At 47.0% G+C, this 16,858-nt stretch overlaps 1 protein-coding gene across 1 annotated transcript in view; it reads left to right on the top strand.

The window, feature by feature from the left end:
• The window catches only part of LOC146177035 (uncharacterized), a 60,577-nt gene extending 44,077 nt beyond the window's left edge, over positions 1-16,500 (top strand). Inside the window, exons 6-7 of the mRNA XM_084583065.1 lie at positions 4,738-4,833; positions 13,619-16,500. Of these exons, the coding sequence (XP_084439191.1) occupies positions 4,738-4,833; positions 13,619-13,783 (261 nt within the window). The 3' untranslated portion in view covers positions 13,784-16,500. The remainder of the gene's footprint in view (positions 1-4,737; positions 4,834-13,618) is intronic.
• Positions 16,501-16,858: the final 358 nt, after the last annotated feature.

Below are 16,858 nucleotides of genomic sequence, written 5' to 3'. Positions count from 1 at the left end.
CCAGGGCAGTTGTCAATAAGGAACAAAACTTTCTTCTTCCGTCACGGGAAACAGGCATCCTTGCAATGAATCCATTCGCTAAAAATGGCCTGCATCATCCACACCTTGCCATTGGCTTGATAAGATACGGGCAGGGTCGCGACGTTCTTGAAGCAATGGGGATGATTAGATTTGCCTATCACTAGCGATTTTAATTTGTCACTACCCATCATGCTAGCACTGAGGTGGACGGTCAGCCTGTCTTTACTAAGTTTCCCCCTGGTGCACTTGTCGCCTTTGAACGTGAGGGATTTAGAAGGAAGCAACTTGAAAAACGGTGCTGTCTCATCTACATTGTAGGTGTCCTCTGGATCATACTGCTGCATAATTACGGGGAGCCGTTTTGCTCGCCACTCTCCACATGCCGTCATGTCAGCAGCGGCAGCTTCCCCTGAAATGACACGAAACACCAGGCCATTCCGTGCCTTAAACCTAGTGAACTATCCTTCGCTGCACATGAATCCTTCAATGCCGAGCTGAAGGACGAATTGTTCAGCTTTCACACAAAGGGGTGGCCCACTAATTGGAATGTTTTCACTCCTGGCTCTCTGTAGCCAAACCACAAGGCACTTCTCCAAATCATCGTGATCAGCTGTTCGCTTTCTCGCGGGGCCAAAATGTGACGTTTGGAAAGCTTCTCGCAGCTTGTCCTTATCCTGCAATATCCATACTTCGTCTCAAGAGTCATTTTAGTGAAGCGACCACTCTCGAAGTCATTGATTATTGTGATCTTCCTTTCCAGCAGAAGCGCCTTGTGCGGCCATTTCTGCACTGCCACCTGACACTGACGCCCGTATTCACAAACGCGCCTCGACTCGACGCTCCACCTTCACTCGTTGGAGCGGAGAATACAGCCGCTACTCCACTCCAGGGCCTATTCGGATTCATGAACGCCCCTCGGCGTTTCCTCCGACATGTTCTCCTCGAGAATACCTTCTCCACTCGGAGCAGCGCAAGTAGCATATGGGGACGAGATTAAGATGAACTTTCGGCCCGAAAACTGCATGCTGAACTGTGTAACATGCTCAGTTTTACATGTCAAGTCTTCTAAACAACTTTCGCAACCGACCTCGACGTTAACAGCATAGTGTAACTTGTTTTGTGGGCTGGATGAAAAGGGCGGCTGTGAAAAATGGCTGAAAATGTTTTCGCATCTGGCAACAGTCGCTGCTGGTGATGTCAGCTTTGAGAAATGGTGTGAATACTTCGGTTTATTTTTTGGTGTGAGATCTACGCTCGGCCTTTGCCGCTTTGCCTTTTTTTATTGCCAGGCTTTCACAGACGTTTTTTTTTTATTGACAGGCTTGACCGACCTTTTTTTTTAGCATGCTTTTTTTTTATTGCCGGCCTCAAAATACATTGCAGGAAAAACAAAGTACAAGCCGCGAACTCCTACCATAGAGAAAGAGATTGGTAAAGAGCGGACGCTCCCATAGGGCCCAGCGGCCCATTTGACTGTAGCGCACCAAGCGGCCGGCGGCAACTACTTCCGGTCTTGCTGAAAGGCACGCGATTTGAATGCTAGCATGCGCTGCGCCCTTCCCTGCCCTTTTGGTGCATTATTTTGGCTTTACATTGTCTGCTAGGGTTTCTATTTATATTCAACATGCATAACATGAAAAATAGATTCCCATTTCTCTAAACTGGCCATCAACGCAGCTGCGCCACAGCCTTTGCAAAACAGTATTGCAGAAAAGACGCCAAGTGCTTTGTGAAATGAACATTTATTTTGCTGCATATAAAACACAGAGATGCAACAGATGTAGGTGGATGCATTGGCAAACTTGGCACGCGTTAGACGATGTGCACAGTACATAAAAGTAAAAATACAGAGGGCGAGAAACAGCACTTAGAGACAAAAAAATAGCATAATGTTGATTTCCGAATTAAGGCAAATGATATGTAGCAAAACAGGCATTATACATAAACTACACAGTCCCAGTAGCGGCTACCTTAGCAAGGGTAACTTGTTTTGTTCAGGGCAGAGAGGAGTACTGACGCTTGCGGGAAGGCCACACCGTTCACCCATCGCATCTGCCGTGCTTCGGCTGCAGTCCGTGGGTCCATGCAGTGCTGTTGGAAAAGGAATGAACATGATGCAGAAGGTTGCAATGAAATGTAATGCCACTGCACCGCGCACACATCTGAGCATGTGGGTGCGTACTCAAGACTTGGTGAGCAGAAGTTATGGTCCAGAACAGAAAAGCTGTCATTCGTAAAATTGATACAAAGGCTACTCTTGCAACATAGAGGTCAGGAAATGCAGGCTAACCAAACCTATCTGAAAATGCATTTCTACAGTGAGTGAAATAACAGCCACTAAACTAACAATACTCCTCAAAAGCACTGAACAACTGAAGCAATGAAGCTTGCAGCATAATAAAACATCTCACTTTATCGTTGTCCCGTTAAATGCAACGCGACATTACGCAAAACTAGCCGTTCGCAAAACCGCGGTCGGCGAGCACGCCATGTTGGCTTGCCCTCCATACGCGACTTTGTGAAGCGCAGACCGCCGCGCTGGGCTAAACTGCCCGCAATGCCTCGCAGTTTGACAAGAATGAAATATTTCTCACCTTGCGATTGTCCTGTTGAACGCGACACCACGCAAAACTAGCAGATCGCAAAACCGCCTCATGCCATGTCACGTCACGGCGGCGGCCAGCACGCCTTGTCATGCCTATTAGCTTGCCCTTCATGCGCCTTTGTGAAGTGCAGTCACCGCCGTACTGAGCTAAACTGCCTAAAATTCTGCGCAGTTTGACAAGAAAGTCAAGAATGCAACATTTCTCACCTTACCGTCGCCCTGTTAAACGCGACACTCAGGAAAACTAGTCGTTCGGCAAACTGCGTCAGGCCTGGCCGCAGCGGCCGGCTACGCCATGTTGGCGCAACGGCGTACCTTGGTGCTTCGCATGCCACTTTTTCCAGTGTGCTGAGATAAACTGTTCGAAATGCAGCTCAGTTTCGCAGGAACACAACATATTAAACCTCACCGCGGTTGGAAACTGCCGGAGTGTCACGAACTGCGCCTGAATTTCTCTATGCCTGAACAGCCGGCGCGCCTGTTCACGAGCTGCGAAACTTAATTGGCACCGGTCGGCGTGGTCATGGTAAACTGCTTCAAATGCAGCGTAGTTCAGAAAACAACGTTGCTCACCTTGACGTCGTTCCAAACCGCAGTCGTTCCGCGTAGCAGCCCGCGAGAGATAAAATATGCGGTCTGTGCCGCACAGGCGCGGCGAGGCACGAGCAGACAACAACTCGCTCTCTTCGACAGCTTCTTGTCATCTGCTCCGGCGGGCTACCGCTGCAGCGAGTGTCGTCGCGCGCGCGTCCGCGCATGCGCACATTGGTGCCGCCATCCATCAATCGGCGGCAGCGCAAAAAGTCGCACGTCATTTCCTAGGGCCAGTTTTCGCCGAGTGACCGCTCTTTACCAATCTCTTTCTCTATGCTCCTACCTCCTACTGCTCCTACGAGCATGGCTCTGGCCTGCTCGGAGGCGAGCTAAACGTGTGCTGCTTCGCAGCGCATTGCAGCTCATGCACGCTGAATTCGACCCTCCAGAAGAAAATGTCGCGTGCGGTTTCCAAACAAGCACGGAGCCCTAATTGAAAACGTGCTTGAAAAGCCATGCTCTTTGTCGGCCGCGAATATCTCTCCGTAGGAGGAGCACACCGACGCGCTCCCTCGACAGCGCCGCGCCGGCCGCGCTTCCGCAGACGTACTACGTACCCTCGGGCGACGGGCAAGCCATTTCTGTCCGCAAAGTCCCACCGCGCCTCTGGTGCTCGCCAGCTTACTGGATACAACACGCTGTTCCCCCACAAGTTCGCCGCCGTCTGTGGAAGCGCGCGGGGCGAGCCACGGAAAGTGCGCCGCCGCAGCTCAACTCCGGCCGTGGGCGAGCTCACCATTTGGCCAAATCGCGCCTCAACTGCACTCGGTGGGCTCCGAAAAGGTTATTCATTTATCCAGTGACGACTTATTGAAATGTGCCCGCGCCACACACGCGCAATGCGACGATGCAACGATCAAACACAGACGTTGGTGACTGATCACGGTTATCCATGTTCGGCATGAGCGGCAGGGACGGCCGGAAGCTAGCCATGACCACATTCGTAAAACGATAGCGTGCCACAAGTCCCGGGTCACTGTCACTCTCAGCTGATGCTTTAGCGAAAGGTTCGGTGCATCCTTGTCGTATCTTCTTTCGTGAAACTTTTTGGTATACCGGTAGAACGAATTCCACACAGCGAGCGATGCGATGTCGGCCGTGTTTACAAGTGGAGTGTTCACTGAACCATCTCAGTGCTCTCATATGCACTGCTCGGACGAAGCAAACATTCGAGGATTCTTTACTGAAACTGCACTGAGGAAACAGACTTCTCTCACAAAAACACCAGAATGGAAGTTATGTATCCCCAAAGCCTTTGGTGATTGGCTGTCTCGTGAGCTGCTTCGGGGCAATGAGCAAAATTTTCTACAAACTGAGATGGGTGAATGGGAACATGACATCTGATGGCATTTTGCTACGACTTATCACCACATGCAGTTAGCACTTGTGGTTATGTTTTCAATCCTCTGGAGTATGCCATATGTGTCACCATGGCCTCTTTTGTTTTGTCTTGGGGTGCCTGTTGTGAAAAAAGAAATGGGAACTTGGATGAAGGAAATTTTTTCACTTGTGTGCAGCAAACCCTGGAGGAGCTGCACCCTCTGTACCAGGCACTGTTCCTGCACCTGATCAGCTGGAAGGAGCAGCAGTCACGCTTTGCCTTCAGCATTGAGGTATGTAGCCTCAGTGACTTCGACGGGGGTTGGGTTGGTAGGTCAATGAGGAGACTCGGCAAGGCTCTGGTTTTGATCAGCGAGAGATGTCGTATTCATGTCTCGTTACTGATAGGAGGGAGAATGGCTGCGAGTGGTGCAAGGTACGGTCGCAAGAGGTGTTGGTGTTAGGGTGATATTGCCAAGAGCAGGCAGAGGTTAAAGGGGCACAGTGATGTTCGTCAGGCTGCTAATCCCAGCCAACCTCTAGATTCCTTACACCATGCCGGCATCAGTTCAAAAAGAATTACAAAAATCGGCGCACGAAAACCAGGATTATTCATTTTATAAAATCCTAAATACAAGAAAAAAAGAACAGCGCATCTGAACTGGTGTGACAGGGAGTCTCTTTCCCATTTCGCGCGCCCAGCGCTCGACTTGGGCGGAACCTATGAGAGACGCAGCTTTCTGCTGACGTACCAGAAGCTATCCACCATAGTTGCCTGTCCAACTCAACATGCAGCCACACTTTTTGGCAGCGTCATTACCATGGTAACAATGTTGCGAAGCTGTATTATGAGGATCGTCTTCTCCGTCTGCCCAAAGCTAGCTTAACCCACCAGACGCTGGTCTACATCATCTTTGACATCTAAGTGTAGTGCCCACACATTGTTCAATGCTGACAATAAGTGTTTTGCAATCTAAATGCGGAGTTGTCGATGAGGTGGACCCGACGGTCAGCAAATTTGAGTCACCTTTTTGGTGTTCCGCCGGGGTCCATCGCTGCTGCTGTCACGAATCACTTGAGTGCTTGTGCGAAAGTTCAAGAACGAGTATGAAAGGTGAGGACGGAGGAATAGCATACACGAGCTAAGGCGAAGCCTACCCTGTACCTGTGCAGGGTGAGCAAGGGGTTTCGACACTAGTGCCATCTGTGGAACATCAGCAGAAACGATCAACCACATGATTTTGGATTGTCCAGCGATTCTGCCGACCTCCGAGATTCAAACGTTGTCTCCAGCCTTGGGATCTGAGGAGCCTGTGGGTGTGACCTTTGTACTTGTGACTGTAAAGCTTTGACTGCGATTTGGCGAATTTCTTTTTCCTTTTTTTTTTCTTTTTGGCTCCGCCGCGCAAGAAGACGGCTGTGACCCGCTACGAAGGGCAAAGCCACCATCACCTTTATCACAGCAAGCAGACGCTGCACAGCGCTTGTTCACAACACCGTATATACCTTAGTTTACAGTCCCTATCTTTACAAGCACTTCAAGAACACACGCGGAATTAAAACATTTTTTATTTGTTTTCTGCATATTAACCTGACGAACATTAGAATGTAAAATCTAAAGTGCTTGCCCAACCAATCAGTGAAGCAGCGCCCAAGCGAGAAGGAAGCGTCATATTCGTTAACAAACTTTGCTGTTGTGCGTCGCTCACATCGGTGCCAAAACACTAATTATTTAAGCGGAATAAAATATTAGGCCCTACGATTTCGCCGTCATGACTGGCCTTTGGGCCATCGGGAAGGTGCAAAGAATCTAGAGGCCGGCTGGAATTAGTGGTCTGGAGAACGTCATGGCTTCCCTTTAAGCAATCAGACTTATGTGAGAGTTGAACCTTTGGATGCTTACTTCCTTTTCCCCCCTCTCTATTAATACCCAAATGTGCTACCAATGGGTGAGCTCTGCCACAGTATACCATCACTGCAGGGCTCCACAGTTTGAGCATTGAGCAAGAGCTCAACATTAACATTCGCTTTTTTGTTTCCCAGAGATGCTTCCTATGTAGTGGATTTTTCATGGGAAAGAAGTCATTCCGTAAAGCATGGGCAAAGGGTCGCAAATTTGTTTTAATGCATAAGGCAGGTGTAAATGGCGTGATGGTGGAATGGACCGCTGTCCCGTCGGCTTGGCGGTGGGTTCCAAGACCTTTTTTCTCAAGCATTTCTACCCAAGAAAGGTCCCAGCACCAACCTGAAGGAAATCTTGTATCCATTGGAAAACCGGCACACATTTGGTGGGCACTTGGGATTGGGCCTTATACATTCCAAACAATGTAAGGAATATGCTCTACTTGATGCTCTGTCAGAGCCTAAAGAAGCCGCTTGTGTCACCTTCACGGTATTGAACGCATTTTCCTGGTAGCACCTCACATATTGTTTAGCAGCTGAGTTTTGAGCCATAGTAGTGGCATGGGCTGGTTCATTGTTGCCATACACTGCCATGAGCTCTGTGTGTATCTCTCTTGGCAGTGCATCCCTTAGGTGCTGCAAAGAAATAAAACAAAAACTGATGATTGCGTGTGCTGCAGCTTTCCAAGTGGGCACTACCTGTTTTGTGTCTATGCTAGAGTTATTTGTTATATGCTGCTTAAATAGACTAGTTTTCATGTTCCACCGAAACCGCAGAAGGAGGAAGAGAGGAAAAACATTTATTTATTGCATATTACCCCCTTCCTGAGTGGAGCCCTCCGCCCAGGGCTCCATACTGCCGCGATCTTGCAGGCCCATCAGCGCTGGAAGAATCGTAGGGGATCTCAGTCCGTAGCCCCGTTGGCCACAGCTGTCAGCCGACACCGCCACATTAAAGGGATGTGCGCTCATTTTAATTCTATCGCATACACCTATTCAGAAATTGTGGTAGTGATAGTTCATATTCCACTATATTCTTTTCGCCCCTCTTGCTAGGGTCCACTGCCTGCAGTGTTTGCTAAACAAATAAATAAAAAATAAGGCTTTTGCCTCGCTGGAAACATGGGTGTTGAACTGGGCTATATTGCTAAAAGTGCAGAATGTGCAACTCTGATACCACTTCGATTGCAAGTTTCATCGTGCCACTGCTGGTGAAGGGAACGCTGGTAGCTGCAGTCCTCAAAACATGGTGAACAGCAACTGCGGGTAAAAATACATGTGTGTAAAAACAACCACCATGTACTACATGTCTATTGCCTGCTTATCGTCAAGGCTCCTTGGTGTGGCTATGGGTTCCTTCTTCAAGCTCGGGCTAGTTGACCAAGCTTCTTAGTAGATATCAGGGCCCTTATTGTGTACTTAAACAAACTTCCCCCGTAATTATCTTGTCGAGTCCCTCATGCCTTCCACGGATCTCTGTCGCAGAGGACATGAAATCGTCCACATCGATTGCCTCAATCCCTACTACGGCTCCGAGATTGTGTCTTCCCCTTAAAGGGGCGATGACAGGGTCGTTTGATGTATTGCCGTTTTATACTTCTGTGAATAACATACAGGTCTGTGATTCTACTCGCAAAGTTTTAGGGCATAGCGCACGGTGCATATTACAAAAAAGCGCGACAGAAATAGGAATTCGAAAGCTCCTTCCACCAAGAGCGACCGCAATTTTGAAATGCTCATGTGACGTCACAAAGTATACATGGTGGAGTGTCTGCAATGCAGGCTGCAATATCAAAGGACACTGTCTTTTTTTTTTCTTGTGACGATTGACACAGAGGTCGTCCCTCATGCAGAAATGCTTGATGAAGATGTTACCGCACGAAAGCGATACAGAGTAAGACATGTTTTCTTCAGCATAAGTCACGCTCACAGTCAGTGGGTTGCACGGTTAGGTTCTTTAGCTTATCGATGCACACTGACGACGACGCCAGCACGGCCAACGGTCGCCTATCACCGTAATGTGAGGTTTTTAGCCTTGCGACGCCGACGGAACTGATCTGCAGACGGTCGTCCGATCTGTTTTGGTCGGATCGGAGGCCGAGCGAGAACTTGACATCTGATACTCAAGTGAATGGCCTGAACAGTTGTGCTTGTCTGTAGCGTAACCGAGTTAGGAAAAGGAAAACAAGAAGCTACATTTTATATGTTCCCCCTTGTCATCAGCAATGAACTTGGCCACAAATATTAGTCGGCGGCGAACTGCCGGCTCGTTCAGCGACGAGTAGGCCTAGCTCGAGTGCGCGCATTCGGTCCTAAAGTTTTGGCGATTACGGAGTGCGTATTCACAAGCTTTAGCGGTCGCATGTGGTTCTCGAGTTTAGTTCTGGCAGTAGCGACCCCAAATCGAAGGCTGCTTACATCACAAAGCGAGTGCACATTGAGCGGGAAGCGTCGTTATATGTAACTGTCTAGCGAGCGCAGCCGGCAGCTGCCGGCGCCGCATGTGTCGCAGGCAGGGGACGTAGCATCCACGGCGCTTCTTGCAGCGCAATTGTAGTTTGTGAACAAATAAAGGTGCAACTGATGCGAAAAGAAGTGGATAGTTTTGGTATTGCTAGCTTAGCTTGCATTTTATGCCGTGCAAACGAGCAGCATACATCCAGTCATTGCAAAAGCTGTGTACACAAAAACGCTGGGGGGCAGTCGTAATCCGTGAATCGGCGCATTCCTGCGGGAGTTTAGGGTTCACACACTAAATACTAAATGGTGTACGCTTACGTTGAAGCACTCACGACTCTTTGCTGGAGAAGCACTAGAAAAACGGAAGGTGAGGCTCGTGAGTCCGTCGCAATCGCGCGCGCGGCTGCAGTGGAGGCGAGACGGTGACTGCGGTGACTGGGAGGCTCTGGTTAGGTGCGGGCATGCAGTGAAGAGCAATCGAATCGCGTTGAGTTTTGCGATGACTGATGCAGCTGCGGCGGAACATTCTTTCGTGCGCTGGCTGTGGCCAGACTGAACATAGTTTTGTAAAAATGCTTTACCAGCCGAAAATAATTAAGTCTAACTACAGTCGACGCCCGAGTTTTCGGACGGCCAATTTTTCGAACATGCTTGATTATTCGGACTCTTTCCCAGCCCCAGGACATACCTTATAAAGTCAATGTATTACGCGGTTCAAAATTTCAGACACTTTAGGGAGGGCTATTCAATTTTTTAGATATTCCAAGCATCAGCCAGGCCAACTACCACACATTTTGAGCGGTGTCGCCGCCATCTTGTTTGTTTACTTTTTCCTTCGATAGCCTTGAAACCGGTGCCAGCCTTGCGTGCCGCCCCTTAGCTAAACACGCTGGATCGAGGCTATAATATTTGCCTAGCAGCTTCCATTTCCGGGATAACGTCGCTGCCGGAGTGCTTTCATTTTTTTTTCTTTTTTTAGCGTGGTCACTTCTACTGGCCTGTTCCTCTGTGTGTTTGCCGTGTAGGCCTAGCCGTGGTCATGCTGATACGAGGACTACGTTCTGTCGCTACTGTGGCTCGCATTTTATTGAATCGGCTTCAGTTCTGTTTCCGGATTTTATAATTTTTTTTTTTTTTTCGTGCAACGCGACAGCTAAAAGGCACTCAACGGAGTCGGTGTTGTGATTCAGTGTTTGGTGGTTGTGGTGCCCCTCGACAGTGGGAAAACCTACTCTGTCGATTTGCTTGGAGCACTTAGTACCCTCGCCGATGCGTGGAAGTCTGTAGCACCCACAACGCTGCACAATTGCTTTCGCGACGCGGGATTTGTGCTGAATGACGAGTCGGCTGCCTTGGACGAGGAGAGCGTCGTCGAGCAGTTGTCAGGCAGTGAGCAGTTCATTCACGACCTTCGCACTGCTGGTGTCGAATTTTCGTCGGCTGTCTCGTTTTCAAAGTTCACAGACATGGACCACCAGTTGGAACTGTGCTCTGGGCTCATAGATACAGGAATTATTCGCCAAGTGCTTGTGGAGTCTGAGAGCGAGGACGATGAGGACTCACCTGCAGCAGCGCAGTCGACGCAAGCTGAGCTGATGCAAGCGAAATTCAGGTGGACCTGTTAGCACGGAAGCGGAGCGTGGTGCAGAAAAGCATTCATGACTTCTTCCGGCCTCAAAGTGAATAATAGGCAATAAATTGAGCTTTTTTGTGCACATTTGTTTTTTTCGGACATTTTCGTGGTCCGTTGAGAGTCCGAAAAATCGGTCGTCGACTGTAACACGCGTATATCAAGTCACGAGGTAGCGATTTGTTTAAAAGTTTTGGCTGCTCCTCTAATGTCGCATGTTATGCTCTCGGGTCAAGGTATGTTTGTTTGAGATTTACTCTTAGTTTTTGGACCAAAAGAGCGACAGCAATAGCTCAATAATTAGGAACATAACGCTATCCCCCTCCCCATTTTCGCGGCTGAATGAAAAATTGGACAAGTGCCTTTTTATATGCGGGAGCGCTTGTTGCTAAAACAAGCTAACTCTAATAACGTAATACGCTTTTGATTGCATGCCTAAATTATACAGAATGAGCCCATTGATTTCGGCCTCCTCGGCAATCTCTAGACGAAGCCCAAAACAAGTCCGAGGATCTCTAAGGCCACATATTATAGTGAAGGCTTTTCACAGAAAAGAGAATTATGTAAATAAAATATTCTTGATGAAGAAAAAAAAAGACTCAGTGACCACCATCCACGACGTGCAAGCAAGAGTGCAGCCGGCACCGTGAATAGCCGACGACATGGAGACGTCAACGTTGACATTGTGACATCAGCTGCCAATGGTTGCCAGACCAGAAAGCTGATTCAGATATTAAAAATAAAATTAAATTTTAGAACTATCTACTGCACGGAATGAGCTCAAATTTTGAGGATCTTTACTTTAACGTGTCAGGAGTGAAATGCAATAATCAGTTCATGCTTAGTTGTTAGCTGTCATGACCCCTTTAAGTCTTTTCACGCGGGAGTATTGTAGGACGGATAGTTGGATTTGTGAGAAGAGGAAAATGCAAAGATGAAGAGGACAACAAAGTGACGAAGACGAAGAAGCTCGTGCCCGCTCTGAGAAATACCGGCTTTGGCAGCGGCAACATGTCAGTAAAGCTATTGTGGTGCGATTTGTTTAATCCGCTTCATTACACATGCATCAAGGCATTGATTTGTTTGATGGCGGTCACCAGCGACGGTATCAGATTTCTTTGGTTCCGTCGCGGTGAAGTTTTCATATTCAACCAAGGAAATCGTGTGCTAGCTTTCTCTGTAACTTTCACAAAGTAATGCTCTTAAAATTTTTTTCCATTTCTTAAAGAGCAGTATTTCTAAACTTGTGATGCAGAGCATGCCCAGGAAGCTTCCAGGAACATTACCTTTCATTGTAAATCGCAGTATGGCTTGACTCACCATCTGTCCTAATGTTATGTTGAGGCTTGTAGGCCATTGAGGACTACAGTGCACATTCAGCTCTACAGACTCGTCCTGTTCTTCACTGTTCAAAGATTGGTCATTTTCAATAACGTTGTACCGTTCCTTGCCTCGCACAGTTTCTTGTGGTGGCTTTGCCTGAGGTGATGACAGGGTCCACTCGCGATGTTAACAAATGCTGAGCAGGCAGACCCTTGTTGCCGCCCCTTATGTGCATGGCACACAACCGTGGTGGAGCTTACCATCATTTTTCGTTCGATGAATAGTAAATTGTGCACTCAAAGCTGCAGTGTTTATCTTTGTGAGCCAGTTTTGTTCATATTTTCTGTCTTTTCAACACTCGGTTTTTGTAGGGGCACTTGCATTTATACTTAAATTGAAGGCTTAAAAGTCTAAACTTCCGTGATTGAAAGTGCAAATTTTGCCATTAGGGAGGAATCATCCATTTTTCTCTCTATTAGCAATATAAAGTTGGTGTCGATTCAATGTAGTACTTTGCTCATTAACGTGTGGGTCTGGGCTAGTTGGTAAAACATAGTGAACACAAATGTGCTGAAATGCTTGTTGGTGTTCTTCCTTGTGCCCATCTTCAGTGCTTTTGTGTCCACTATACTTTGCTCCTGGTTTTAGAAACTTTTTGTTTGGGCCACCGTATCTTTGGCTGCACAGCAACCATAGTTCTACATAAAGAAAGCAACAAAATTCCCATAAAGAAAGGTGTTAGGCAAGGAGACACAATCTCCCCAGTACTATTCACAGCTTGTTTAGAGGAAGTATTCAGAGACTTGGAATGGGAGCAGTTAGGGATAAGGGTAGATGGGGAATACCTCAGTAATCTGCGATTTGCTGATGACATTGCCTTGCTAAGCAACTCGGGGGATGAACTGCAAATAATGATTGATGACCTAGACAGAAAAAGTAGAAAGGTAGGCTTGAAAATCAATATGCAGAAGACTAAGGTAATGTTCAACAGCCTCGGAAGGAACAGCAGTTTACATTAGGTAGCGAAATACTGGAAGGAGTAGGCGAATATGTCTACTTAGGACAGGTAGTAACCGCAGATCCGGACCATGAAAAGGAAATAACTAGAAGAATAAGATTGGGATGGAGCGCATTTGGCAAGCACTCGCAGATTATGACTAGCAGCTTACCGGTATCGCTCAAGAGGAAAGTATACAACAGTTGCATCTTGCCTGTACTCACTTATGGGGCTGAAACGTGGAGGCTAACCAAGAGAGTTCTACTTAAGTTGAGGACAACCCAGAGAGCTATGGAACGAAAAATGGTAGGGGTAACATTAAGAGATAGAAAGCGTGCAGAGTGGGTCAGAGAAATAACTCAAGTTACCGACATTCTAGTGGAAATTAAGAAGAAGAAATGGACGTGGGCAGGACATGTAGTGCGAAGAGAGGATAACCGATGGTCGCTGAGGGTAACAAACTTGATTCCAAGGGAAGGAAAGCGTAGCAGGGGGCGGCAGAAAGTTAGGTGGGCGGATGAGATTAAGAAGTTCGCAGGGGTCAAGTGGATGCAGCTAGCACAGAACCGGGTTAAGTGGAAAAATATGGGAGAGGCCTTCGCCCTGCAGTGGGTATAATCAGGCTGATGATGATGATGATGATGATCTTTTCACTTCCCACCTGCCGTCACTGCTCTCTGCCATTGAAGGTGGCAGCGGTCCTAACGGAGTGCGTGGTCGCTAGCCGCCGTGTAAATTCTTTCTTTTTTCTCCCTTCCTTGCGCAGCACGATGGTCCCTCCTTGCTGCTGTGTGCCTTCATGCTGTGTCTGATCATGGTGGTCCTGGTCCTCTTTGCCTGCCAGCGCCGCTTGCCTGACTCAATGCGCTTCTACCCGAGGCGGCGAGTAGTCAGCCTCAAGACGCTCAGTTCATCGCTGCACTCCAGCTGACGGCACTCTTCTCGATCTGCATTGTTTCAGTGAAGCGCTCGGTCATCTTTCCTTCCTTCTTTCCAAGACTTGTTTCACCTGCTGTGCTGATGTGACTGATCCTCATGTCTTTTCTGAATTGTTGGCACCAGCTTACTTGTTGCTATTGCGTTTTCATGCCATCTTGTTGACGCACTGTAGCGGTGATTCCCTAAGCCACACCCGATTTTACCTTTCCACCTTAATGATGTGGTCAGAGTGTCTTAATACCTGGCGTCTAGGTTGTACTGGTTTGTAGTTTGTGTAGTGGGCTCCATTCTTCTCTCAGTAATGCAGGAAGCCATTCTTTATCTTCTCTTGTGACACATTCCTTTGCTGAGGTTTTCCTTTTTGAGAGAACATATTAATTATTGCTGTTCAGAGAACATGTTGCTGGGTTAGTCAGTCACAGTGCATTGTTAATATTAAAGGTGCAAAAAGCACAGAACAAATACAGAAATGACACCGAGACAAAGACACTTCATCCCGTATGCTTCTTTGTGTTTGCCTCGTGCTTTTTTGCACCTTCAAATATAGAGAATTTTTTTTTTTTTACAGGCTTTTAACATGCCGCCAAATCGCCGTTGTGAATTTGCTGTTACATATTAGATGGAGGCAGTTCATTGTCCTTCCTTGCAGTGCCCGCCTAGCAACATCGCTCTCTTTTTCGGGGAAGCTCAAGTGTTCCTATTGTTTTGCTTCCATTTTCTGGTGTCCTGCTCTTCAGCAAGATTGCCGGAATCGTTTGTCATGAAATGTGCATATGTACGTACATATCTCGTAACATTCCCTCACAAGGCACGGGGCCATCTGTGAGACCAATGCTGGTGCTTACTTAGGTTTTATTTTTGCCTGCTAGTTTATTTTTGCAATGTCAGCAATTGTGTCTAGTCCTATAGTTCCTCTAATGAACCACGAATGTCTTCTTAATGCAGTAGCCTCCAGGGTTGTTGCTTTCTTAGTTTTATAATTTTTGGGATATTGTTCTTTTTGCTATTGTGTTCCGAGTTCTCATTTGAGATTGCTTTGTTTTCCTAAAAGATTTAGCAATGACACCATCGGTGGTTCAAGTCTGTAGTGCTTTCTTATGAGAATAAGTGTGCCATATTTTACATATTTTGGATGCCGTCTATGCTCCTGTAAGGACCACACTTTTTTTTCCGTGGTTCTAATGGGCTGCATCTATATGGGATTGCCATTTTTGCATTGCAGTCTACAATGCTGCCCTGATTATTTTTTCCTTGTCCCTTTTTACGCAGCAACATGCGTTTTTATGACGAATTAGTGGACATGCGGTGAATGATTTGAATACGTAAAGTATTGAAAGTAAGAATGATATATGTATGGCGTGCGTCCATAAAATCTGTGCAAGTACCCCTCGTAGTACAAGTTGCTAGCGGTTGATTGAACACTGGAATACTTTACTGGAAAACATCATGTAATGCTAAGTTAAGATGCCTCTAAGGTCCGGCATTTTGTGGCGGCCGTCACAAGAGCTCCTTGCATTACCCAGGGCCGCTGTTGGTGTGGGTGAGCTTCTCCCGGGCATCATTTAACAGTGCATCGCTGTCAGAGTCTTGTGGAAATCAATTATGTTTGATTTAATTGGAGTTTATTCCCTAATCGCAAGTTAATAACAAGATTACATCTTTCGAAGCATGCACGCTGTGATGCATGCACGTTGTGAGGCCCGTTAGGCCTAACACCGCTAAACTAATCAATGTGCGATGCATGCACATTGCGATGCCCATTAGGCCTAGCACCACCAGACAAACCAGTGCACTCATACGATCATGCCATCTCCCGAGGCCGGCAGATGGCGCTTAGCACAAGGAAACGCGCTGCTCGCATTTCTTTGTACAGTGAGATGCACCGACAGTGCCTGCACCTCATTCCGACTTTTGCACAGCACAACTCTTTGTTTTTTCTAGTGGAAACGCAAGACTAGATAGTGTCACCAAAGGACTGCATGTCTGCAGTTCTAGGCTAAGCACGCGTGAGATGAGGCGTTCGTGGTTGCAGCAACTTTTGCATGGAAAATACTTTACACGCATGAGACAGTCTTTTTGGCTTATTTTGCAATTCTTTTTTTGATTAATGGTGCCCAACTTGAGGATGCAGCCCTTACATGGGGGTGGTCCTTATATGAGTATATACGGTATGCCACACCGAGTCATTTTTGCTCATTTTAGCGGGAATTAAAATTTTTCACGTTTTCGTTTGATAGCTGAATCGGAGAGTCATTTTCCTAGTGGAACTTCCGCATTATTTTTATTGACATCCACAGGCGGTCTGGGCCCAAGTAAGGGAGTAGCTGCGGCTAACATTTCTCCGATTGTAGTCTACTTACAGGTTTTCAAAGTTGTTAACAAACATTTACCAAATGTTGTAAGCAGTGGCGAAAATTTTATCCAGTATTTGATATATTTGTGAACGGCAGTTGCTACTGCCTTGAACCGGTGCAGATGTTATCAAGCGTGTGTTGTGTTCTTGGTGTGTTATGACTCAGATTAGGGGGCCATTGGTTGTTTATGCTGCTTTGATCTGATATGATTTCAAGTGCAACCCTGTTGACATTAAAAACCTTCTTACCTAATTTTTCTCTCGATGCTATGAGCCCCTTAACACACTTTTTGTGACCTCGGTATAACTCAAATTGGGTCAGTGAAGTGTGAATCGAGCTGCTTGTTTCACTTCAACACCTTTGATTTTTATTGTTTGAGTTTTTATTGGTAGTGCCTACCCTAGAGGGGAGGTGGGAGGGTGGGGCAACTTTTCTCGTTGCATAACTATGAGAATCTCAACAAGGTAGCCAATTGTTGCTGCTTTACGATATTTAGCATCTTACTTATATCTTGTAACGCGCATCGTTTGCAGAAAGCACTGGGATAGTAGTTGGTATCTGTAACACAGTGGACTACAGTTGAACCCTGTTATATCGAATTTTGGTTATATCGAACTCATGGAATATCCCCTTGAAAATCCCATGTAAAAGTATAGGAAAGCCGCGTCATATATCGAACTTAATTTCAGCGGTCATTCGACATATCGAACTCC

Source organism: Amblyomma maculatum, chromosome 10 (assembly GCF_055883805.1).
Source record: "Amblyomma maculatum isolate TAMU_Amacu chromosome 10, ASM5588380v1, whole genome shotgun sequence".
In the NCBI taxonomy this organism is placed as follows: domain Eukaryota; kingdom Metazoa; phylum Arthropoda; class Arachnida; order Ixodida; family Ixodidae; genus Amblyomma; species Amblyomma maculatum.
This window is presented reverse-complemented; position numbering and strand designations above follow the sequence as displayed.